Raw genomic sequence first — 26,146 nt, 5'->3', positions numbered from 1 at the left:
AAATGTTTTAGGCTTTTTACTAGTGAGAATCATTTGTTTTAAAAACTTTAGGAGTTGCCCATGTATCTAAATCATCTCCATTTTCTGTTTGATTTTATTCAGATGGTTAGCTTAAGTAACTTATATTTTGGCATATGAAAGGTTTAAGTGTGTCTGAAAAATGTGTGCTAGTTTATTGATGCAACAAATAAGTAACCAGGGAGGCTTGTCATGTATGCTTTACCTTGAGACATCATTTTCATTTTATGCAATAAAATTTTTAAGCAGTTATGGCTTGATGTTTGCTAACTCCAAATTGGATGCATGATAAACTATTTCAAGCAGGATTCTGAGAATGATCACATCTACCACTCAGAACTCTTTACCCTGACAAAGCGGATGGCTAGGGGAGAACCTTACAAGCTTTCCTTCACTGTGCCTATATTTGAACCACATCCACCACAATATTACATTCATGCCATTTCTGATTCCTGGCTTCATGCAGAGGCATTCTACACTATTACTTTTCATAATTTACCATTGCCAGAGGTATTACATGTATCCATTTATTTCTTATTTCATTTCTAAGGTTCACAACTGGATCCTGGCCAATCTGCGTCTCACTCTTAAAGAATATCTTCTTCAGGCTCGGACTGCTCACACTGAACTTCTTGATTTAAAACCTCTTCCTGTGTCTTCCCTTGGCAACAGTGCCTATGAAGCATTATATAGATTTTCACATTTTAATCCTATACAAACACAGGTTTGTTTCATTTGCTTTACTGCAGAATTTTTAGGTTATGCACTGTGGTTTAATTTTAATACGTAAACAACATATGATGACTATTCATTGATATCTTTACTGGACTTGAGCAGACTTTTCATGTCTTGTATCATACGGACAATAATGTTCTGTTAGGAGCTCCAACTGGAAGTGGAAAAACTATATCTGCGGAACTTGCTATGCTTCGACTCTTCAACACTCAGCCTGATATGAAGGTTTGTACTTCAAATTTATTTATGCAGTTTGAGAAGAAGCATGAATCCTTGAGAACAAGAAAACAAAAGAATTATGCATTGTATTTGGAGGAAGTTATGGTAGGATAAGGATTGATTAATGTATTTGGAGGAAGTCATGCTGCTTGCTCTTTGCAGGCTGGGAACTTTGGTTACTTAATTATACTGATGCACTGTATTGAGACTAAGTGATGGAATAAAATTCATAGTAAAATGTGGAGAAATGGTGAACTTCATCTATATATTGTATATAATTTTGTTTTTTATTATTGATTGTTCTATTCAGAAATGAATTGTCTGTTACTTATATTGCACCTTATCTTATGAAGTATGTAAGCTACTTTGTCATATGAACATGCAGGTTATTTATATAGCACCTTTGAAAGCTATTGTTAGAGAAAGAATGAGTGATTGGCAAAAGCGACTTGTCTCTCAGCTAGGGAAAAAGATGGTACTAATCTTTGTTTTAATGGAAAAATATGAATACTGTACATTGTCGTGGTATTTGTGGTAGTGATGTTATGCTTTTTATCAGGTTGAAATGACTGGAGACTATACTCCTGATTTGATGGCTCTCTTGTCAGCAAATATCATCATATCTACCCCTGAAAAATGGGATGGTATAAGTCGAAATTGGCATAGTCGTAGCTATGTCACAAAGGTGAATTCACATGTGTCTTGAGTGTTTGTGGGTGTGTAATATTTTTTTTATTGAAACTATTTTGATATTGAAGCCATCTACTTCATATTTGAATCTTGATGGCACTGAACAATAGGTTGGACTTGTGATATTGGATGAGATTCACTTATTAGGAGCTGATCGTGGGCCTATCCTTGAGGTATGTGCTTATGAACTGTGGTGACATAATACTGATGCTTTGCCTCATTTATTTTATTTCTGGATAGCACATTGGGTACTGTGAATTCATCACCTAAAATTAGACAGGTAATTACCATCAATTTTGTTTTGGATATATTTCTTATAGGGTTTGGGAACTGGTTAAGGAACAAGTAGATAGAAAATTTATATTGGAAATCATACTGCAGTGCTTTGGAAATCATGGTGAATGTGCATTACCTCTTTTGAATAATTTTTATTTTTATTTTACTTTTGACCAGTGCTATTTTCCTTTCTTGTAAGGGCTCCTATCTATCTTGAGTTATACTTATTTGATTTGTTAATCTTCCTTCTGAGTACAGTACACTTGTGTCAATATAAAACTACTCATAAGCGTGCATTGACGTAAACTTAAATTTCTGTTTCTAGGTTATTGTTTCTAGGATGAGATATATATCATCTCAAACAGAGCGTGCAGTACGGTTTATAGGCCTTTCTACAGCTCTAGCTAATGCTGGGTAAGTTTACTTTTTCTCTACCTTTCGGTAAATATAAGTGTTGAAATCCCAAATTGATTATAGATATGACTAAATAAAAGCTTATGAAGGCTAAAACAATCCTCACCTGACGAGCTAGCTTTTGGAGTTGAGTTAGACTTAAAGTTCAAATTCAACATGGTATCAAAACCTACTGTAAATCTGATATTGGGCCACCTTTGAGTGAAAATAAAATCTGGCTGATCCCACGAATTTTTCCAGTACAATTAACTTAGTCCTGTGGATTTTCCTGTGCAACTTACCTGGTCCCATGGAGTGCTACCTACTTGGTCCGGTGGCTTATCTAGTGCTGTATTAAAAAAAAAAAAGTCCTACAATTTCCACACTCTAGATATCCAATCTTGAACTTGAGGGAGTGTGTTAAAGTCCCACATTATAGATATGGCTAAATAAGAGTTTATAAAGGTTAAAGTTATCCTTACCTTACGAGCTAGTTTTTGGAGTTGAATTATGCTTAAAGTCCAAATTCAACAATAAGGTCTAGTTTTTTAAAATAATTCTATTTTCCATATTTTTGTGCACTCCACTAATTTATGTCTATCATCTCATGGGCCTACTGCTCACTCATCAATTTCTAGAGAGTAATTGAGTATGTTTTGCATTAAAGGTTGGAGAGAGAGAGTACAAGAAAGCAGTTTGTTGAATTAACTTATAATTCCTTGTTTTACCCTCTATATGTAGTGATCTAGCTGATTGGTTAGGCGTTGAGGAGATAGGACTCTTCAATTTCAAGCCAAGTGTGAGGCCCGTCCCTCTAGAAGTTCATATTCAGGTAAGTGGATTTGGTGTTTCACATAGATCTTGAATTCACATGTCCATTTTTTTGTCTTGTGTTTAGTATTAATTAGCTATTTCATAATAACGGTGTGATTGGTAGTAGTAAGAATGGTGATAAAGGAGGAACAAAAGTTAGGGATGTGTATAGATGTTTCCGCATATTTCAATTCTCCATTTTAAGCTTTACATGTTTACTCCTATGTATCTAGCAATCCTTAAGTCTCATACCCTCAAAATAAAATATATTTTTCAAATATGTTAATGTTACGGTTCTTATAGGGATATCCTGGAAAGTATTACTGCCCGAGGATGAACAGTATGAATAAACCAGCATATGCTGCAATATGCACACATTCACCTGCAAAACCAGTCCTTATATTTGTCTCATCACGACGCCAGACAAGACTTACTGCACTTGACCTAATTCAGGTGCAGATCCAATCTCTTGTTGAAAATAGAATGTATTCCATTGTGGTTTACCATTATTAATTTTTCTTCTCTGTGAATGAAGTTTGCCGCATCAGATGAACATCCAAGGCAGTTCCTTGATTTGCCAGAAGAAGAACTGCAGATGGTTCTGTCTCAAGTCTCTGACCAAAACTTGCGGCATACTTTACAATTTGGCATTGGATTACACCATGCAGGCTTGAATGACAAAGACAGATCTCTGGTCGAGGAACTTTTTGCAAACAACAAGATTCAGGCATACATTTATTTCCTAAAAAATTGAAATTGGCACTTTTCTGTCTTAAAAACAAAATAAAAAATTACAATTATTTTGGCTTGCTCCTAACAATTTGTTGTATAATGTTAATGCAGATATTGGTTTGTACCAGCACATTGGCTTGGGGTGTGAATCTTCCAGCTCATCTAGTGATTATCAAGGTGATGTAGTTGTAGTAGATATTTCCGTTTATACAATTTGTTGGCAATCATTTCTTTCTCCAGCTGGTCCAACAGAAATATGCAGAAATTTTATTTATTGGGTAATGTTGAAATTGTCTTTTCATGTGTCAGTCTATTTTGGGTTTTATTTTATTGGATTGTTGACTACTTATCATTCATTAGATGTTCTAGTTGCTGCCACCTTTCTTTGCAACAAAGGTATTATTGAATCTTACTCAAGGTTTTCTTTACTAAAAAGCTTCCTCGAGTGCTTGTTCATCCTAGATTGAACTAAAAATTCCAAAGGCACTTCCAAATGAAAGGTTAATGCAATTTATATTTTAGTAAAATATTATTAAGAAGTTTCCATTTCTGATCTGCAAATGCTGGGCAGCATTGCTGCAATATTGTTAAGAATAGGATACAAGTAATGCCATTTCTCAGCAGTATTCTCCGAGGAATATATTGGTTTTTAGTTTTCATTTATCATGTTTACACCTCTGATATGTCTCTATTATTATACCTTTGTTAATATAATGGCCAAATTCATTACATTTTACCTGCATGGGGTGACTAGTGGAAGCAAGTGATGTCTCTCAAAATAAACTTTTTTATTCTTTCAGTAAACCTTGTGGAGGGTGGGTGGACACTACCCTTTTTCTCTTGGCCTAAAGGGAGTTGGAATCCCAGATTGGAATGTCTTGCTCACCCACGGCATGTGGCCATGAAGGGCCCAACTCCTTTTATGCTAATATCCCCAACCAGAAAAAAATGCATTTTAACAATACTTTATATCTTTTGCAGGGGACAGAATACTATGATGGAAAATCGAAAAGGTACGTTGATTTTCCAATCACTGATATTTTGCAAATGATGGGTCGTGCTGGCCGGCCTCAATTTGATCAACATGGGAAAGCTGTGATTCTTGTTCACGAACCCAAGAAGAGCTTCTATAAAAAGGTCAACATTGAGATTGATGATTATATTTGTCTTTGGTGATTACCCTACTGTGCTGAGAATACTGTTTTCTCTTTTGTGTTGCAGTTCTTGTATGAACCCTTTCCTGTTGAGAGTAGTTTGAAGGTGCAGTTGCATGATCACATTAATGCTGAGATTATTTCTGGAACAATTGCCCATAAACAAGATGCGGTGCATTATCTTACATGGACTTACTTATTTCGCAGACTGGTAAGTATGGTTTGCTGCTTCACTGGTGGTAGTAAAATAGAAAATAGGGAAAAGGTAGTAAGTGTTTTGTTAGGAGTTAGGGAAGAGAGAATGGAATGTTAGTTAGGGTAGTTATTGTAGTTAGTCAGTGGAAGAGATTTGTTAGTTAGAAGGGGTTTTTGAGGTAAATAAATAGGATGAAGATGTAAAGGAAAGGGCATTTAGATTTGTTATCATTTGTTTATTGAGCTTTTGCTCTTTGTGAAAGAAGTCCATTGTGAAGGAAAAACCCTTCAAGGAGAGTTCTCTCTCCTTTGTTCTGCTTTTCAATCAATCATGACATGCAATCATTCTCTCTTTTTCTCCATTTTTCAAATTTGTGAGTTCATAATGCACTCTCTTCACACCCAAGACTAAAACATTTAGAATCTGAAGGTTGCATGTCTGAAAATATAAATACTACAAATAAAATTTTTAATAAGGACTAAGAAAAATCTGTGATATTTTCAGGTATCAAAAGCATATTTAAACGATTAAGCACATGATAGGTGGGTAGGACTTTTGCATGAGGGGATCTTGGGGATGTTTTTAAAGTATAAAAGCATTCATTTGCCTTTAGATAATAGCTTAACTTTTTGGGGTAGTTGATTCATGACAACTGTGAAGATTGAAAATTGAAATCAGTTACTTTATCCTGTTTGGTAATATATAGGAATGAAAATAAGAAGAATGTGCAACCTAAAATCAATCTTTCCAAAACTGGAGAGAAAGTTGAGAAAAATAATAGTATTCTACATTTGCTCATTTATCCTTAAAATACCAGCACAACAAAAAAGAGTTGTGAGAGGTTAATGATTAAACATGTAATTCTGCAATTAAAAACTCTTAGGGCCCATTTGGTGAATATGATAGGATAAGGAAATGGATAAAGATAAGATATGATAAGAGAATGAAAAGCTCTTATCCTACCCTATGTTTGATGTACATCAAGATAGTAAAATAGATAACTCTATGTCATTATTTTTAATATTTGAGATAAATAAACAATAATAGAACAAAATATAAATTATATTTAAATGAAAATTTATTTTATTTATCAAAATTAGTATAATTTTTAAAAATATTTTTTTATTAGTTTAGTTATGTTTTTGGTCCTTATAAATATAGCACATTTTGCAATAAGTTCTTATAAAATTTATTGTTAGGATTTAGTCTATAAAAAGTTAAGAAGTTAGGATGTAGTCTCTACCGCTAACTCTTTTCCGTGAAGTGCTGAGTTGAAAGTCAGTTCATCACTCTCACGTGGCATCATGTGGCATGTCATATATTTAATTTTATAATTTTTTATTATTTCAAAATTAATATTTACAAATAAATTCCTGAACATATTTTTCCATATTCTTCTCCTACCCCTTTCCTGTTACCCAACCCACCCTTCTCTATTGGCCACCCCTTCCTTGGTGTGACCATAATAATATTTATTAAGAGTTCTTTGGGCATTAAGTGAGGGATGGTGCGGATGGAAGAATGTGAAGGGGTGAGGGAGGGGGTGTGGGTGTGAGGAAGGGGGGGTGGTGCAGATGGGAGAATGAGAATGGGTGGGTGAGGAGGTGCGACATTTTGCTGCAGGATATTGAAGTGAACAATAGAAGAATTAAAGTGCATAAAGGCATGGGAATTTTGAATATACCGAGTGGAAGAATCTAAAGGTGGGGCATATAGTGAACATAATGAAGGATGAATTCTTCCCTGCAGACCTCCTACTTCTTTCATCTAGTTACGACAATGCAGTCTGCTATGTTGAAACAATGAATTTGGATGGAGAGACAAATTTGAAGTTAAAACAAGGTTTGGAGGTAACTTCTTCCTTACACGAGGACTTTCAATTCCGTGATTTTAAAGCTACAATCAAATGTGAAGACCCAAATGCAAATTTATATTCATTTGTTGGGAGTATGGAGTTTGAAGAACAAGTGTCCTCTTTCTCCTCAGCAACTTCTTCTAAGAGACTCCAAACTTCGTAACACAGAGTACAAGATTATCTACTTCTTGTTTTGTATTTTGTTTCTAATGGCATTTGTTGGATCTATTTTCTTTGGCATTATAACCAAAGATGACTTGGAGAGTGGGTCGATGAAAAGATGGTATCTAAGACTAGATGATTCTGCAATTTTCTTTGATCCTAAAAGAGCACCAGCTGCTGCTATATATCATTGTTTGACAGCCTTGATGATATATGGCTTCTTCATTCCTATTTCGTTATATGTATCAATAGAAATTGGTAAAGTCCTTCAGATCATCTTCATCATTCAAGATATCAATGTGTACTATGAAGAAGCAGACAAACCGGCCTGCGCTCATAAACTTGAATGAGGAACTTGGCCAAGTTCACATAATACTTTCTGATAAAACTGGAACCCTGACCTGTAACTGAATGGAGTTCATCAAATGTTCCATTGCTGGGATAGCATATGGCCGTGGTGTAACAGAGGTCGAGAGGGCCATGAATAGAAGAAATGGTTCTCATTTGATTGATGGACCAAGGAAACTCCAAATAGAAATGCACCCATCAAAGGTTTTAACTTTAGGGATAAAAGGATAATGAATTGTGACTGGGTTAATCAGCCTGGTTGAAATGTTAATAAGAATTTTTTTCGCTTATTGGCAATCTGCCGTAGAGCCATACCAGAAATGGAAGATACAGGAAATGTCTCATATGAAGCTAAAGAAAATTATTCTGAAAGAGAGTTCTAGAGAGGATGATGCTCTTTTGGTCTGGATTTTTGAGGCAACTTTCAATAAAAGAAGTGTGGGGAAAGGGAAGGGAGTGGGGGTAGGAGAAAGGGGAGGAGTGGAGATGGGGGAGAGGTGCTGGAAAGAGGTGTGGGAAAAGAGAAAGGACCTTTCTGCAAATATATTTAAAATATGTTCAGAAACTTATTTACAAATATTAATTTTAAATAATAAAAAATTATAAAAACATGGCATGACATGTGGTGCCACTGAGCTGGCTAACGGAAAGCCAGCTCAGCACTTAAAGTAAAGGAGCTGATGGTAGAAACTAAATCTTAACAAAATTTTTTATAAAAACTCATCGCAAAATGTGCTATATTTATAAAGACCAAAAACATAATTAAGTTTTTTTTTATTTAAACTTTTTACTTTTGAATATATATATATATATATATATATATATAATATTAAAATTTGATATTAAATTATAATAATTTTTTTCTATTTTTTTACAGTTAAGTTTAATTTTAGGAAATAAATTATAATTAAAACAAAATTATAAAAAAGCATTAAAATATTTTTTGAAAATATACTTTTCTTAAATATTATAATTTTAAAAAATATATAATTTCTTAGAAATATTCATATATTTTTTTAATTAAAATCAGAAAATTATATATTTTTAAATATTTATTTTTTTTATAAAATATTAAAAAATGTAGAAAGTATGAGTAAGAATGTAAGGATGTCTGTCACTTAGGATAAAAATTTCAACTATAATGATAGGATAAGATAACTCAGCAAGATAAACTTATCATATCCTGTTAATCCACAAATATTGGAAATAAGACATGATGGGATAACTTATCCTATCCTATCATCTTATCCTGTTTACCAAATGGGTTCTTAGTAAAATGTTCCCTAATTAAGAAGGAACCAATGAGCACTGAATTGCTTATAATAGCTATGTTTGGAAACTCACTAATGAGTGACCATTTATGGCTTTAATTAACTGCTTGAAGGGTTAATTTTTCCTCTACTATAAATATTTTTACCAAGATTTCTGTTTTTTTTTTTTTTTTTGTTTTAAATTTCCAACAAAACATATCTCAAGGAATTTTAGTAGTGTGCAGGAATTCTATTTTTATTTGTAGATTAACCCATTGTTGTGTGAGTGTCCTACAAACATGCTTAATAGCCACTTTTTGACAGATGGTCAATCCTGCATATTATGGACTGGAGAATGCAGAACCTGAATTTCTAAGTTCATATTTGTCTAGGTAATGACTCAAAATACCAATTACTTCTGAATCCCATGTTGAGAGGATGATGTCACTGTTTTCAACAATGGTATTTTGGCTGACAGTATTCTTTTGACAGTCTAGTACAGAGCACATTTGAAGATTTGGAAGACAGTGGATGCATACAGATGAATGAAGACAAGGTGGAACCCATGATGTTGGGTTCAATTGCTTCTCAGTATTACCTCAGTTACATGACTGTATCGATGTTTGGTTCAAACATAGGACCGGATACATCACTTGAAGTAAGACCTATAATATTTCCTTTTCCTGTATTTTTGACATCTTCATTGTTTACATTATTATTTCTTTTAATTGTTTAAAGTCACCATGCTTAGATTTTTTGTGTGTAGGTCTTTTTGCATATTTTATCTGCTGCTTCTGAATTTGATGAACTTCCTGTGCGTCATAATGAGGTAACTGCTTTTATCCCTTAAAAAGTGCTTTTCAAGATAACAATTACAAAAGCATGCATGGGCTGTATTTTTCTTGTCATCTAAAATTTTAAAATATTTGGAATGCAATTAACTTTTAGATCAAGCAATATTTAGATTGAATCATCGGGATTTAGTTCATCTGAAGTTCTCGATAGACCTTTAAGTGTAAACTCTGTAGCTGATAGCCATATAAAAAGCTCAATGGACAATGGTTATCTAACTGGAGAAGAGGGATATTAAACCATGGATATGTAAAATTCCATTCCCTTGGGAGGTGTTTGTTTCAAGGTAACAAATTACATTCCTAGAATAACATTTCTTGGAAATATTATTGAAGGTTTAGAAATATTATTTATTAATAAATATCTTTATTAACTTCCTTTAAGGTTTTTCTTTTTATTCCTTTCTACCAAACTCAAAGTCACGCTATCTACTCTCCTCATTGGTGCCTCCAATGGTATTCTCTGCACATGACCAAATTATCTTAAACAATTTTCAGTCATCTTTTTTGCTACAAATACAACTCTAATATTCTTGCAAATATGATAATTTATTATCTTGTCCTTTGTTGTATGACCATTCATGCACTTGAACATTCTCATTTAAGCAATTCTTACGTTTCTTCTTGTGTTTTCCTTTTAGAGCACAACATTTTACGACCATATAGGATAACTAGTCATATTATAATATGGTAAAACTTTTTTTAGTTTAATATATAATTTACGGTTACAAATTACTCCTTACGTCTTTTTTTACTTTAATAACCCAACTTGTATTTTATAGGTAACATATTCATTAAGTTTTCCTATCAATATGTAAAATCAATGTCAAAGTACTTCAACTTGGAGACTTGTATAATAACTCCAATTTTAACCTCTAACGCATGATTCCCATCCTGTTGTTTTGCTAAAGCTGCACTATATATACTTTGTCTTATTAAACAAATATCCTTATTGTAAAGTCTCCCTCTATAACTCAAGTTTTGCCATAATCTCTTTCTTTTGATATCTTAACTAATACTGTCATTCACAAAAAACGTGCACTTAGGAATAATCTTTTGTAAGTTACTCATAAACACATTCAGGACTTAGTTAAACACGTAAGAAAACAAGGCCAAACTTTAATATAAATTTATCCCTATTAGAAAGTCTATAGTTATGTCTCTAGGAGTTCTCTCATATATACTTACCCCCTCATACATATTTTCTATTGCTCAAATATGGTACACAAAACCTCCTTTCTAAAGTATTTTACAACACTTCTCTTGGTACACATTCATATGACTTTTTCAAATTAATAAAAATCATGTAAATCCTTTCTTTTGTAGAAATACTTTTCTTTTAACTTTCGTAAAAGATATAAAACTTTCGTAAAGTCTCTTCCGAACTGCAATGTACTAAACATTTTAAATCCTGTTGTAAAATATAATTAGGAGATTTGTTCTGTAATTAGGACAGATTTGATTTGTACAGTTTTTATTTCCTTAATTAGGAGACTATTAGTCTATATAAATGTATTTTGTACAGGCTCTTAATAACGAAGCAATTCAAATATTATTAAAATAATATTTTGTTCCCTTTTTTCAACTTGGTATTAGAGCTCCCGATCCAGGGGGCTCTACTTCCGCATCTTCTAGGCAGCCTTCATTGCTGTGAATCTGCTCACTTTTAGCACTGTCTGCCGCTATCCGCTACCTACCACTGGGAACCCAACCGGAAAACACACTAGGAGGAGCGTTTCTTCAAGGTCGACCTATCCCCAAAATTTTGCTGTCAATCACCGGTTCTGTCTCCGGCACGTGTACGTCACGCATTGCCTTCCTGACCGCCATTATTGACCAAGCCACCACAGACTTGGTCGCCGACCATCCCTGATTTTGTTTCAGGGGTCGTTTCATCTTAATATGGCCTTTTAAGTACTGTTAGGAGATTCTATCTTACGCGGTTACTGTTCAAACGTGGTTACTATTCACCAGACTTCTGTTTCTACATTTTATCATTCTCCCAATATGTCTGAAGACAAGACAGCCTCTGTCCTGAGTACCAATAATCTACAGGTTCTGCAAGGCTCTTATCGCCTTGATGGGCGAAATTATTTACTGTGAGCTCAGTTGGTTCGCACAACCCTCAAGGGACGGAAGAAGTTGAGTCACATTGAAGGAGATCCTCCAGCCAAAATTGACCCAAAATATGAAGCTTGGGATGATGAAGACTCTCTGATCATGACCTGGTTGTGGCATTCTGACATCGGAGATCAGCCGAAATTGCATGTTGTTCTCCAATGCGAAGGAAATTTGGGAGAACCTTAGAAAGACATATTATATGAAGAAGGATACTGCAGCGTGTTATGAAATAGAGAGCAAGATCTTTAATACCAAACAGGGGAGTCTTTCAGTAACAGATTACTACGGAACACTGAATGGTTTTTGGATTGAGTTGGACTAGTATCAAAATTTGAAAATGGAGTGTACAGCTGATTCAAAAACACTAACAGAATTCCTAGAAAAGGTGTGAATCTTTAAGTTCCTCCATGGACTAAACTCGGAGTTTGATCCGATTTGGGTTCAGATTTTGGGCAATAATGAACTCCCTTCTCTCTCGGAGGTGTTCTACATTGTACAAGGTGAAGAAACTCGGAGGTCAATTATGTTGGAAGGGGGCAATTCTATTGATGGTTCAGCCTTAGCTAGTGGCAAGGGTCCTATAAAAGGCTCTTCTTTTGGAAGGCCACCAATAAAAGCGAGCCGTGATGATAGGTGGTGTAGTTATTGTAGGAAGATGGGCCATACTAAGGATACACGTTTTAGGCTCCATGGGAAGGAAAAGGTCCTTAAGCGAACTGGAGGGTTCAAAGGGCTTGCACAACGACGTGTTAATCAGGCTACATCTGACTATGAAAGTGCTCAATCTATCCCACCAGCAGAAAATAAGCCGAGTTGGAACGCCTAAGGGCTCTTATGGACTCTCTTAGTAAGACATCTAGTTCTTGTTCCTTAACCATGACTAGTAAGAGTTCTAGCTTCTTATCCTTTAAGGGTTCTGATACTGAGAATATGGATTTTAGAGTCTGGTGCTACTGATCTTATGACACCTCATTCTCCGTATTTTTCATCCTATACCATTTCATCAGGTAACCAACCTATCACTGTTGCTAATGGTTCTCATACCCCTATTACTGGTTGTGGCAACATTCAACCTCAACCTTCCGTTCTTTTAAAAAATGTGCTTAATGTTCCACAACTATCTAACAACCTCTTGTCTATTCATAAGATCACCCAATACTTAAACTGTGCAGTCACTTTTTTCCACTTCCATTGTGTTTTTCAGGATCTTGCAACGGGGAGGACGATTGGAATTGCTAAAGAGCAGGGTGGGTTATATTACTCGGAGCATGAAGACAGTAAAGAGTGCACCAAACAAAAGGCACTCATATCTTGGTCTTCCTCCCAGATATGGCTTCAGCACAATCGTCTTGAGCATCCTCCTTTTAGTGTCCTTAAGTCATTATTTCCTTTCTTGTTTACAAAAGTGTCAGTTGAGTCCTTTCATTGTGATGTTTGTCAATTTGCTAAACATCATTGAATAATTTTTCTTCCCAATAATAATAAAAGTTCAAAACCTTTTGATCTTGTTCATTTGGATGTGTGGGGGCTTGCATCTACTTTGAATATTTCTGGTGCCAAGTGGTTTGTTTCTTTTATAGATGACTGTACACGGGTTACTTGGATTTTTCTCATGAAAGATAAGTCTGAAGTTTTCTAACTGTTTGTTAATTTTTACCAAATGATTCAAACACAGTTTGTGAGTCCTATTAAGAGATTGCGTTCTGATTATGGGAGAGAGAATGTACAACAAAATATCTCCAATTTCCTTAAAGAAAAAGGAGTTATTCATGAGTTAACCTGTGTGGACACACCCCAATAAAACGGGGTTGCAAAAAGGAAAAATTGTCATCTTCTTGAGGTTACTAGAGCATTACTCTTCCAAATTACTGTCCCTAAGTCGTACTGGGGGGAAGCTGTTTTCACTGCCACATATTTAATTAATAGATTGCCCTCTCTTGTTCTTGATGGTGTTAGCCCTGTTCAAGTCATGACCTCATTCTATCCATCTATTCCCATTATGACCAGCCTCCAAAATCGTTTCTTTGGTTGCTCAATTTTTGTCCATGTTCATAGCACTCATCGGGAAAAGTTAGATCCTTGGGCTATCAAATGTGTATTCATAGGTTATGCCTCAAACAAAAAAGATACAAATGTTATCAACCTCAAAGTCGTCGTGTCTCTGTCTCCAAGGATGTCACCTTTCATGAAATAGAACCTTTCTTCACTAGTACTCAGCGTCAGGGGGAGAGTAATTTAGAAGAAGCTGAGTTCCTTGAGTTGTCATCTATTCCTTTGTTGCAAAATTCCACTCTTATGGAGGATGACAAAGATCCTGGACCAATGCAAAATAACAAAGTTAGACGTTTTGGGATCCAATATCAGCGAAGAGAAAAACCCGACCTGGTCGAACAGCAACTTCAATTGTCCGAACTGGAGGTAAGAACTCATAGTCTTGAGGACACCTTAAATATCTCCTGTAATCTTAACCCAGATAATTTACCACTTGCCTTAAGAAAAGGAAAAAGATTTTGTGCCAAATATCCTATATCCTAATTTTTGTCTACTAAAAATCTCTCTATGCAGCACCAAAGTTTTATTTCAGCTATTGATTCTATCATAATCCCTACATCAGTACAAGAAGCTTTAAAGGATAAGAATTGTGTTCAAACCATGAATGATGAAATGGGTGCATTGGAAAGGAATGAGACTTGGGAGATTGTAGAGAGACCAAAGGATAAGAAAGCAGTGGGTTGTAGGTGGATATGCACTTTTAAATATCACTTTGATGGCTCATTGGACAGGTATAAAGTAAGGCTGGTTGCAAAAGGATTCACCCAAACTTATGGGATTGATTATGACGAGACTTTTGCTCCAGTGGCAAAAATGAACAGAGTCAGAATTATCCTCGCCTTGGCAACACACTTTGGTTGGGAGATGCATCAGTTCGATGTTAAAAATGCCTTTCTGCATGGGAGCCTAGATGAAAAAGTATACATGGAGATCCCACCTTGATATAGTGTTGTTGGTGGAGGGAGTAAGGTTTGCAAATTAAAGAAAGCCTTGTATGGCCTTAAACAGTCACCTCGGGCCTGGTTTGGGAGGTTCACTCAAGCCATGGTATCTCTAGGATAAACAAAGTCAAGGTGACCATACTCTCTTCATCAAACACTCAAGGTGACCATACTCTCTTCATCAAACACTCACAAGACGGCAAAATCACTCTACTTTTAGTCTACGTAGATGATATGATTATTGTAGTTGACAATGAGATGGAAAAACAAAATTTGAGGGAAAAGTTGGCTGCTCAATTTGAGATGAAGGATCTCAGTAAGCTAAAGTACTTCCTTGGGATAGAAGTTGCATGCTCTAGGCAAGTTATCTTTATTTCTCAAAGGAATTACATTCTTGATCTTCTTAAAGAGCTGTAATAAGATGACTGGAGCACCCATAGAGCAAAACCATAGAATTGGAAATGATGAGGAAAGCCCAAAGGTGGATAAGACACATTACCAGAGACTTGTGGAAAAGCTCATCTATTTATCCCACACCAGGCCAGACATAGCCTATACGGTTAGTGTAGTTAGTCAGTTCATGCATGATCCAAGAGAAAAACACTTGCAGGCAGTAAATAGAATTATTCAGTACTTGAAGGCCTCTCCAGGGAAAGGATTGCTATTTAAAAAGTAGGGAAACTTATCCATGGAAATATATAATGATGCTGACTATGCAGGATCAGTTGTTGATAGGAGGTCCACCACGGGATATTGCATGTTCTTGGGTGAAAATTTGGTGACATGGGGAAGCAAGAAGCAAAATGTGGTTGCAAGATCAAGTGCAGAGGCAAAATTTAGAGCTATGGCACAAAGGGTCTGTGAACTGTTATGGATGAAGATAATACTTGCTGACATCAATAAAATATGAAGCTCCCATGAGACTGGTTTGTGATAATAAATCAGCCATCAGCATTGCGCACAATCCTGTTCAACATGATCGGACAAAGCACATAGAGATAGACCGACATTTCATTAAGGAAAAATTGGACAACGGCCTTATAACCACCGAGTACATTCCTTCAAGACTGCAGCTGGCCAACATGTTCACTAAGGGACTTCCCACTGAGCAATTTAAAGATCTTACTTGCAAGCTGGAAATGATAGATATATATTCACCAGCTTGAGGGAGAGTGTTGTAAAATATAATTAGGAGATTTGTTCTGTAATTAGGACGGATTTGATTTGTACAGTTTTTATTACCTTAATTAGGAGACTATTAGTCTATATAAATGTATTCTGTACAGACTCTTAATAACGAGGCAATTCAAATATTATTAAAATAATATTCTATTCCCTTTTTTCAACTAATCCATTATGCAACATTGTTATTTAAAACAATGTTGACAAATTCTTTCATTGATTTGGGAATATGCATACTGCAGAAGCAATCACAAAGGTTGTTATTGGTAATCAATATAGCAGCCTTGACAATCTCTCCTTCACTTCAGACAATCGTTTTATTGTTTTCTCATATTGAGCTAACTTGATTCCTCCTTTCAGCTGTGTCTTTCTCATGCAAAACGCAAGATGTGTGTTGTTGAATACTTGCAACAGTTCCTCCATAAAACTCACCCAACTTGTTAAATGACATTACTAAACTATCAAAACATCATCATTGTCACTTTACCTTGGTGCTTGAGGAGTGGGTTGTGTTTCTGGTACTTGTGACTTGAGGAAGTTTTCATTTACATCCAAATTTTCTGACCCACCATGTGTTTGATAAAATTCCATTATCATTGTTAAAGCAGCATCAGCCGGACTTTATGCATGAGCACCCATTGCTCTTTCTTTTCCAAATGCAATATCCAACCTATCAAAGTGGGGAAATGGTTTACCATATAAGTTATATAACTTGTACATTTAGTATAAAAAATAAGCAATAATATGCTATTTATTGTGAAAGTGCAAAATGAAATGTAATATATTACCTTGCACAATTGTTTAAAAATTTCCTTATCCACTACAATCGTCTTCCTTGTGCTGTCCCACCCAAAACCACTTGCATTAGGACCTAACATTTCTCTAATTGCACGATGTTGTCTCTTTACTCTTTAGAAGTTTCACACTTCATTCAATATGAGACTAGCTTGTAGAGTGCAATTTGAAATGTTCTTGAGCAAATATTTTCTCTAGTTATTTAGAATACCCAGGTTTAAATGTGACTACCTTGGCTTTCCAGCCATTCTCCAGCAATTGTAACATCTATATGTAGTAAGAAATCCCTCTACATTCATGTAGCATCACTTAAATAATAACACCCTATCATCAACAAAATTAATGTTATTATACATATTTAACATAAATTGTTTTTATATAAATGTATTTATATACCTTGAAGAACCCTTAATCCCTTTGAATGAGAAATAGCGTCTTTGAGGACCTAGAGTCGGCAGCTGAACCCTCCCACTCAGGGAATACAGACACCTAACACATTGTTAGCTATCTCACCTTTCCTTGTTCTGTATCTACTTTTTTACAGCTTGGGGCATATTGACCTTAATCTACGAGCCATTAAGAGCTCCTAAACAATTCAGCTTTGTGAAGTTTATGTCGCAATTTAATAACAAAATAGAGATGATTACTACGTTTATATTCCTTGAAGTATGCATCTTTGATTGATGTTCTCCAAAATGGGCTTAGGTTGTTTTAACAATTCTTTCTGACATCAGAAAAACTCCAATAGCACATTTGAAAAGTGTCTGCTAATTGTTTCACTAGACTTAAATTGTCCTTTTATCACTCACTCTATTCTTAACATGACATGCCAATATATGCAAAAATACCAGTCAGCTTTGTTACCTCTCTTCCAATTCAATTTTTCATGAGAGGAAGTTGATTATCTTTCTCTTAGAGCAAAGATCCTCTCTAAGGTCATCAAGACTTTCTCCATTTTCACTAAATCTTTGAGTCCTAGAATAACATATAATACATATGATATATAGGCTCCAGTGTGAAGGTAGATGTTGAGATAATGTACATAATTAGGTTGATTTGTTTTCTGATAAATTGATATTCAACTAATTTTGTCATCCTAATCCCTCAACTTAAGGGATTTATTTTGCAATTCTTGTACATAAATATTGTACTGATCATCATGGAATAGACAAACAGATTATTCACCATTTAGTTTCAAGTACTTAGATTTGTATCTCTAAATCAACCCTACACCATAGTCACCAGATTTGTGCCTGTCCTACTTGTCTGTTTATCTAATGTGTACATAGCATATTACTGATAGATCACTGTGGTTTAAGGTGGCAAATTGGCAGAATTGAAATGAACAAAGTCAATGAGGATAGAAGAAACCCAAGGGGTAAGTGGTTGTCATGGCTGTTGCAGAGAGGGAACTCTGAAACTGTTGAGCAAGGAATGTCCTGGTGAAGAGAAGATAATCTGAGCTTAATGAATCTACTAATCTGAGCTTAAAAAATTTGAATTTCAGAAAAAAGTCTGATATAAACTATTTTAGTAAATCTGCATAGCAAACTAAAGTACCATATCCAAGGGGTTGATCGAGTAGGGCAAAACAGGCTTACATCTAACAGATTGCAGGTTTGAGCCTCCACTTGTCTCTTTGAGATAAATGTAAATCTAAGTTCTCCATAAATGCTTTTTGTGCACTGAGGCTTTTACTGCCTTGGACTAGAGTACAATCCCTTTACCCTAAATATTTATCTACTAAGAAAAAAGACTGAAGCATATGAGAGAATCTTACCAGTGATGTATGTTGTTGAGAAAGAAGAAGAATGAGAGACATAGGATGAATTTGTGTGCCTAAACTACCCAGCGGATTATGTATTTATAATAGGAATAATAGAGAGTATACAATTACCTAATTACCATAATTATAAAGATGCTAACTTCCCTATTTACAGAATTACAGCATTACAATAATTACATATTTCCAACATATGGTATTCTTTAGTGATGTTTTGCGTTTCAATTCCCATTACCATGCACCAGAATGCCCAATGCATGTTGCTCTGGTAAATACTTCCATCCGCTGCAAAGCTAAGTCGTAATTTTATAAACATGAAATATGCCCAGTCTATAAAATAATTTGATTATTGCTACATATATGTCAAAATTGTTCTTTACTTGCTCCAAAATCAAATTCATCCATTAAAGTAGTAGACTATATATAATTTTTTTTTTCATAGGAAAAATACAATGAAGCACTGTCTGAGAAAATTAAATATCCAGTGGATAAGAACCGTCTAGATGACCCCCATATCAAAGCAAATCTTCTATTTCAGGTCAGTCATGTCAATAACCATGAATTTAGGTTGGTAAAATTTCTCATTTTAATTTCTTTATTTTTATATATTTTTTATCACAGTAGTTTTTTGGACACAGGCTCATTTTTCTCAATTGGAGTTACCAATTAGTGACTATGTCACCGACTTGAAATCAGTACTAGATCAGAGTATACGCATTATTCAGGCCATGATTGATATATGTGCTAACAGTGGTTGGCTTTCAAGCTCAATTACTTGCATGCATCTTCTGCAAATGGTCATGCAGGTATCCATTCTGTTTTGTTCTGCAGCTGACCTGTCTTCTCTCTTGGAAGCTGGATATTTTTGCATACAACTAGCTTATTGCAAGTTGGTTCTGATTATTTTACACTGAAAAAAATAAAGCTTTCTTCCACATGATTTTCTAATTCTAAAAAATAAGTGAATGAGGTCTAAGATGCATTAAATGTAAAAGTTTCATTCTTGAAATTATAGACATTGAACCATGAATGCTACTTGATTTACATTTGCATTTCAGTCAGATTGTCTAAACTCTGAAGATTTGAATGCACAAATCACTGTATTGTGCCTAGAAACTCAAGGTCCATGATCTCCATATCTTACAATTTTATTGCCTCTTAGCTACTTATAATATAATTTCTTTGTTGCTTTGCTTAGTTGATGGATGAGACTAATGAATACTTTCATGCTCTTCTCCATGATTTATATTGTACTTTGGGTCACATGATCCACAGTCATATGATTTTAAAGTAAGTAACTGATTATTCCTGCCACTTTTCTTAGTTGAAGGAAGAGACAAAGTAGTTGATTTTAAATGTCAAGAGGCAATGGGAACTCATGTTTCAGTTAGATACTGTTATTTCTGTTTAAGGAGAAAAATATTAGAACTAGATGCAGCATAACCTTTTCTGTGATTTAGATTGTAACTTGTATATTAACTCATCATTTTATCTCCAAAATATCATTCTTATTTTTAGAGTACTGCTACATATATTTCAAAACATAGTCATGTCAGAATTTATGGTGGAAGGACAAACTATGCTTTCAATAAAATTGTGTATACATCGCTCCTTCAAAGGGGGTGTATCATACTCTTTCTTTTCTTTATCCAGAATATCCTCACAATTCACTCCTGAAATTTTGTCACCTGATTTTTAGGGTTTGTGGTTGGACAAGGACTCATCCTTATGGATGTTGCCATGCATGAATGCTGATCTTATAAGTTCTCTTGGCAGAAGAGGAATTTCTAGTGTACAGGAATTATTTGACATTCCCAAGGCAGCACTGCAGACTGTAACTGCAAATTTCCCGGCTTCAAGATTGTATCAGGTAAAGAGTCCTGGTAAAATTTGCTTGGTTTTTGCTTGTCCTAGATTTTTATTGAGCTTAATTGCATTGTTAGTCACATGTTTATGTTTTTCCTGAATATCTTATTTCCTTGTGTAGTTGATTGGATCTATCTGTCATTTAAAGGAAAATAAATACTTCATTTCCTAACATAGGTGATTTAGTTTTATTACCTTTAAATTCCTTCTTTTATGGGATTTGATTGTTCAAAGCTTTTTGGCCAACACCCTTTAAATTGTAAGCTTTCTGCAACCTTAAAGTTGTGAGAAAATAAATTTCATTTTTTCAACATGGTATTAAAGCCCTTTCCCTCGGGGCCTGGTCGGAAGTCATGTTCAAGTTTTGCACCATGAGTGCATATCAAAAGACTATTGACACAGCACCCAAACAACTCAAATGTCATCATCCCAAGAAACGTCGTCTAATAGTCTGCCAAATAGTTATCCAGCCATGGGATCCTCCTATGATCACAGGACACAAATTCAACGTGTCCAACTATTTGAGGTGGTCCCAAAGTGTTCTTATGTTTGTTTGTGGTTGTGGGAAGGAAGAGTACCTTACTGGAGAAGCTGCCCAACCTGCAGATACAGACACAAAATGCAAAACATGGAAAGCCAAGAACCATATGGTGGTGTCTTGGCTTGTAAATTCCATGATATCAGAAATTGGGGAAACTTATATGCTGGCCAAGACAGCCAACGAAATCTGGAAAGCTGTGAAAGAATTATACTCTAAGGTGGACAACACTGCTGCTCTGTTCCAAATAAAAGGTATCTTAAGAGATTTGAAACAGGGTGATAAGAATGTTATTCAGTATTATATAACACCTTGGTGAAGTATTGGCAACAACTGGATCTCTATGAAGATCACAAATGGACAAACAACACAGATGCAGCGACCTATAAGAAGATTGTGGAAAGGAAAGGATTTATAACTTCCTTTTGGCCTTAACCCTGCTTAGGATTTATAACATCTTAGGTTGTCTTATAAATATCAGTTATTTATCTTTGAACCTTTTGAATGTCTGGTTGTCCACATTTCAAAGTCAATTTATATGCTGTTATAAGTAATTCTTGCATAAAGATGTTATATTTTGACATCATTACTTCTCTGGTAGGCATATCACCTCTTTCAGTTTAGATATGTATTATGTCTTTTTTTGGACCAGGATCTACAGCATTTCCCTCACGTTAAAATGAAATTAAAGCTTCAGAGGAGGGACACTGATGGTGAGAGGTCCCACACATTATATATCAGATTAGAGAAGACCAATTCTAGACGACATTCTTCTAGAGCATTTGTACCTCGATTTCCTAAGGTCGGTCTTAAAATATGAGTGTGTGTGTGTTTTCTGTTATGATTTGTAGTTTGTGTGGTGTAAATACAATTTACAATTTTCTTGACTGCAGATAAAAGAGGAACAATGGTGGTTGGTTCTTGGTAATACTGCTACGTCTGAGCTATATGCTTTGAAAAGAGTTTCATTTTCTGATCAGTTGGTTACTTCCATGAAGTTGCCTCAAACTCCAGCTAATCTTCAGGTAAAAATTATTTGTTCATCCAAACTGTGGTGGTTCCTCTTCAGCTCTTGTACATCACTCATGGTGTAAATAATATGGACTGTGTCTGCACGAGAAACAATTTGTCCCAGATAGTGCTTTTGATGCAAACCAGTAAAACCAACAGGGAAATTAAGCAATTCAAACAAGGGAAACAGAGAAAATGATACTGGTATTGATATGAAAAGGAAAATCAGTATAATAAGTATTACTGCCATAGATCTAGGCTTCTACAGAGAGCTAGTGCTCTCCATCCATGACCAACTTCTTGATACTGAAAAGATACCCCTCTTACACGCCAGTTCGACTATAATGGAGTCACGACTAACAACTTTCTTCTTCCACGTCACTCTCCTTGTCTATACATGAATGTTTCTTCTAGTGAAAACTCTCCGTAGTGTGCGCGCTTGGCCCCATTTGAGCCCATATTTTTTACTGCAGTCCTAACAGTTTTGAACAGGGTGGAAATAGAGGGTCCACCATTTACATTCCATATTTGGGGGCTTCTACATCCAAAATGGGCTGGGAAATGAGTAGAAGATACTGTCAGAAGCTCAAACAAAACAGTTTTCAACCGTCACTTTTCCATCTCTACCTAGCTCCAGCAGCCAAAAATTAACATATCTGTACCTTTCCCTATATTTTAACAATCTATTTTCAACCTTTTACCTAGCACACATTAAAAACTTCAGAACCATGAAAAGCTTTTGGTACTAACAGAAGAAGCCTGATTTACAAAGATGGTCTTGAAAGCATAGCAAGCTTAGCTTTGCTGCTGCCTGCCTGCCTGCTATCCTTTCTTCCTGACCTTCTATTACCTATTTGATAAGTTCCTTCTGATATAAATGACTCTGCATTGATGGATTTCCTTATTTCTCTCATCTTTCTTTTAATTGAGATTTTCTTTTGGTGGGAAATTTAGACTTTAGAGACGTACAATAGGTTATGCATCCCAGATTAATGCATATGGCATTAATGCCTATGTAGACACTAATTAGCTTTGAGCATGTATGAACCATGGATAATCTTAAAAGAAAACATTTGTTTTAATAGATTATACAACTATTTAATTTATAATTGACTCAGATTGTTAGGTTTAATTCTGTTGTTACTAAACACCCTTTTGTGTGAATATTTTGCTGATGTTGACTTTCAGGGCATGAAATTGATTTTGGTCTCCGACTGCTACGTTGGATTTGAACAAGAACACTCCATTGAAGAACTTCTATGTTAGCCAATAGCAGGGCTTCTACTTAGTGGAGCCATCATTGGTGGCTAGCATTGTACATACTGTATAAGATGTTGGGTTATATTTATTCTCACAGTAAATTTTTCTCTCTATTACATCACTCATCTAATCGCTCCTGTTCTTATGTTTCCCTAATTTGTAAAACACTAGAACAAATATGTCGTAGACATAGCATTTCTATAAGATGTACCGTTTAAGGAGATTTTTTCTTTGTTGATGTGGGGTTGAGAGTTGCCTACGTTGTACGAAAAATCTATGCTTTTGTAACTGGACTAGTATTTGGCTTCAATTAGTCAGTGTAAACGTCACTATCCATAGGATTTGCTATTGCATTTAAAATTGTACCGTAGATAATCAATCATAATGCACCGGTTTCCGGATATCTTTTGTTTTTAGTCATGTCACCGTTTGTATAAATAAAGGGACTACACTGACTGGTCCTTGCCTGGGATTTGATCAAATCAAATATTCCTAAATATTTAAAGTAGGCCGAAATATGTCTTAACATCTGTAACTTTGTGAAGGAATTAATCTCATTAAGCATAAGAAATCCAGCATCTCTCATGTGTAAATCGCATTATTTAATGGGATAGTCTTCTCCCTGCAGAAAGTCCATAAACCACTTCCTATGACGTTCATGCACATATAGTTAAGGAATCGGAAAGAAATAGTAACATCAACTGCTGACGTGGAAAAAATATGCTACAAAAGTTATGTAAAGAAATGGAAGATATGAACATCAGAACACAGTGACATCTAAATTCCACAAAAGTATGCTGGATTACCAATTGCCAAAACCTGATCCAATTCCGGGTGGCCTACATGCAAACAATAAACTGCTCTGGAGACAAAAATAACTTTAAATAGAGAGAGAGAAACAAAACAATGAAATTGTGGAATGATTGCTTCGCTGCAAAGGTTGCAAGGTAGAAAATAAATAACATATTAAGGTGTGTTTGAGTAAGCTGAATAATTGAGTGTTTATTTATTAAGCTTTTTCCATATGAAAGTTTATGGCGTGAATTTGATCATATATCTTAGTGGAATAAGCTGAAAATAGTTTGTTCTATGAAGTTGAAATGAGTTTATTAAAGTTAGTTATAATAAAAACATATAAACTATTTTTGTAAGTTCTTCGTGAACTGTTCTAAACTCATTATTAGACGTTACACTTGTGTCAATTTTTTTCTTTATTTGAAGAAATATGCAAATAAAACAAATCTTTATGTTGCAGTTTGCAACAAGCAATACTCGAATTGTCCACAAACTCCACTTAATTTTGAGTGCTTCCAACATTGTGATGGAATAGAACCCTAAATTCAAAATTAAAGCATAATAAGGAATTAGGTAGAGAAATTTAAAGGTAGTCTGATGCAAAAGTTGTGAAACTTAAAAAAGTAGGTAATGTCCAACCAACTCAATAGAACATAAAACACTTTTTCTGTATGGCATCATCTACAAAAGGTAATGTTGTTTAAGCTAGAATCGTCCGCAACATGGTGAAATTAACTTTTTCTGACAATTTGTTTTTTCATATGTAGAAATCAAGCATGTACCACTTGTCAGGCAGATAGTTTGCCTAATCAAAGACTTACATTGTAAACAAAAAGGTAGAATTAAAGACTCGAGGCAAGAGATTTTGAGGTTGATGTGGATACAAGTTGAAAATTTTTTCACTCAAAGCATATGAAAGCATCCTATTAATGAGGTAAAAAGTAATAAGGACAACGTCACTCCAAAATGATGGAGAACATGAACATAAAGCTTATAAGAAGTTTCAAAAAGATGTCTATTTTTAAGTTCAACAATCCTATTTTCTTCCAGAGTAGGAGGACAAGACATTTGATGAAGAATCTCATGCAAGGGCATAAAACTATAAAAGGAAGTAGATAAATATTTTTTGGAATTATCATTTGATAAAATACAAATCAAAATGCTAAATTGAGTTTTTATTTCATTATAAAAAGAATGAAAGATAAAAGGCAGATTAAAATAATCTTTTATTAAATAAAATCAAGTACAGAAAAATCATCAATAAAAATGTCAAAGTATTTTGATCCTAAACTATAAACTACACAGCTAAAATTCCAAACATCTTAATGAATTAAAACAAAGAGAGATAAAGCTCAATTAATAACATGACTAGGAATAGCACTACCGACATGTTTACCTAATCTATATGATTCACACAACATTAGCAGCAGCCTAGTTAAGCATGAATCATTAGTGGAGTGTCCATTGTTGAACCAATTTGAGAGGTTTGTTGGATCTGGTATAAACCCTGGGACTCACATTTGAACCCAATCATCCTATCCAAATATTGATCTTGTAAGGTGATAACTCTATATTTTGTTGGATTTTTAGTTAGTTTTCTAGTATTTTTTTAATAGAAATTTGTAGTTTGGAAGATTAAATTCTAGTTTCTACCTGTATCATGAGATCAATGGCATTCTTTTCCTTTAGATTTATAGTTTCACAACAACAAAAAAGTCAACCAAAAATAAGAAACTCACATATTTCAAAGACAAGCATAATTTCTTTCTACGGGTCAAAGAGCGTCACTTCCCAATATATATTTAGTGGAAAAATCCTAACTATTTTATTTTAAGTCCAAAAATTATGAAACCAATGAGAATATTTTCCTTTAAGTGTCTATTTCCATAAAAAAAAAAATACAAATAAAATAATGACACTTATTGAATTCAAAATAAAAAATAGTTTATCTATGTTGTTCCCAAAAAGTTACTTTTCATACAACAATATATTCAAAAAATCATAATTAGTTCATTTCAAATCCAATTTGAGTAAAAATAGTGGAAAATTACTCATAATTCAGTGCTTTGTTTAAATCAAATACATATGTAAGCTTTTCAAAGAATTCTCT

At 34.6% G+C, this 26,146-nt stretch overlaps 1 protein-coding gene across 2 annotated transcripts in view; it reads left to right on the top strand.

Annotated features, from left to right (window-relative positions):
• Nucleotides 1-25,914, top strand: part of LOC113866171 (DExH-box ATP-dependent RNA helicase DExH14) — a 44,784-nt gene extending 18,870 nt beyond the window's left edge. Inside the window, exons 28-49 of one of the 2 annotated variants that reach the window (XM_027501057.1) lie at nucleotides 325-528; nucleotides 626-742; nucleotides 856-978; nucleotides 1,358-1,447; nucleotides 1,532-1,657; nucleotides 1,773-1,835; nucleotides 2,264-2,352; nucleotides 3,073-3,163; nucleotides 3,448-3,597; nucleotides 3,680-3,871; nucleotides 3,988-4,053; nucleotides 4,858-5,013; nucleotides 5,098-5,241; nucleotides 9,166-9,233; nucleotides 9,334-9,499; nucleotides 9,608-9,670; nucleotides 19,009-19,104; nucleotides 19,205-19,372; nucleotides 20,266-20,436; nucleotides 21,623-21,772; nucleotides 21,864-21,995; nucleotides 23,170-25,914. In XM_027501057.1, the coding sequence (XP_027356858.1) occupies nucleotides 325-528; nucleotides 626-742; nucleotides 856-978; nucleotides 1,358-1,447; nucleotides 1,532-1,657; nucleotides 1,773-1,835; nucleotides 2,264-2,352; nucleotides 3,073-3,163; nucleotides 3,448-3,597; nucleotides 3,680-3,871; nucleotides 3,988-4,053; nucleotides 4,858-5,013; nucleotides 5,098-5,241; nucleotides 9,166-9,233; nucleotides 9,334-9,499; nucleotides 9,608-9,670; nucleotides 19,009-19,104; nucleotides 19,205-19,372; nucleotides 20,266-20,436; nucleotides 21,623-21,772; nucleotides 21,864-21,995; nucleotides 23,170-23,247 (2,703 nt within the window). In that variant the 3' untranslated portion in view covers nucleotides 23,248-25,914. The remainder of the gene's footprint in view (nucleotides 1-324; nucleotides 529-625; nucleotides 743-855; nucleotides 979-1,357; nucleotides 1,448-1,531; nucleotides 1,658-1,772; nucleotides 1,836-2,263; nucleotides 2,353-3,072; nucleotides 3,164-3,447; nucleotides 3,598-3,679; nucleotides 3,872-3,987; nucleotides 4,054-4,857; nucleotides 5,014-5,097; nucleotides 5,242-9,165; nucleotides 9,234-9,333; nucleotides 9,500-9,607; nucleotides 9,671-19,008; nucleotides 19,105-19,204; nucleotides 19,373-20,265; nucleotides 20,437-21,622; nucleotides 21,773-21,863; nucleotides 21,996-23,169) is intronic. The other variant, XM_027501064.1, reaches the window with a different exon arrangement.
• Nucleotides 25,915-26,146: the final 232 nt, after the last annotated feature.

This window comes from Abrus precatorius, unplaced genomic scaffold (genome assembly GCF_003935025.1).
Source record: "Abrus precatorius isolate BTA unplaced genomic scaffold, Abrus_2018 Scaffold10, whole genome shotgun sequence".
In the NCBI taxonomy this organism is placed as follows: Eukaryota; Viridiplantae; Streptophyta; class Magnoliopsida; order Fabales; family Fabaceae; genus Abrus; species Abrus precatorius.
This window is presented reverse-complemented; position numbering and strand designations above follow the sequence as displayed.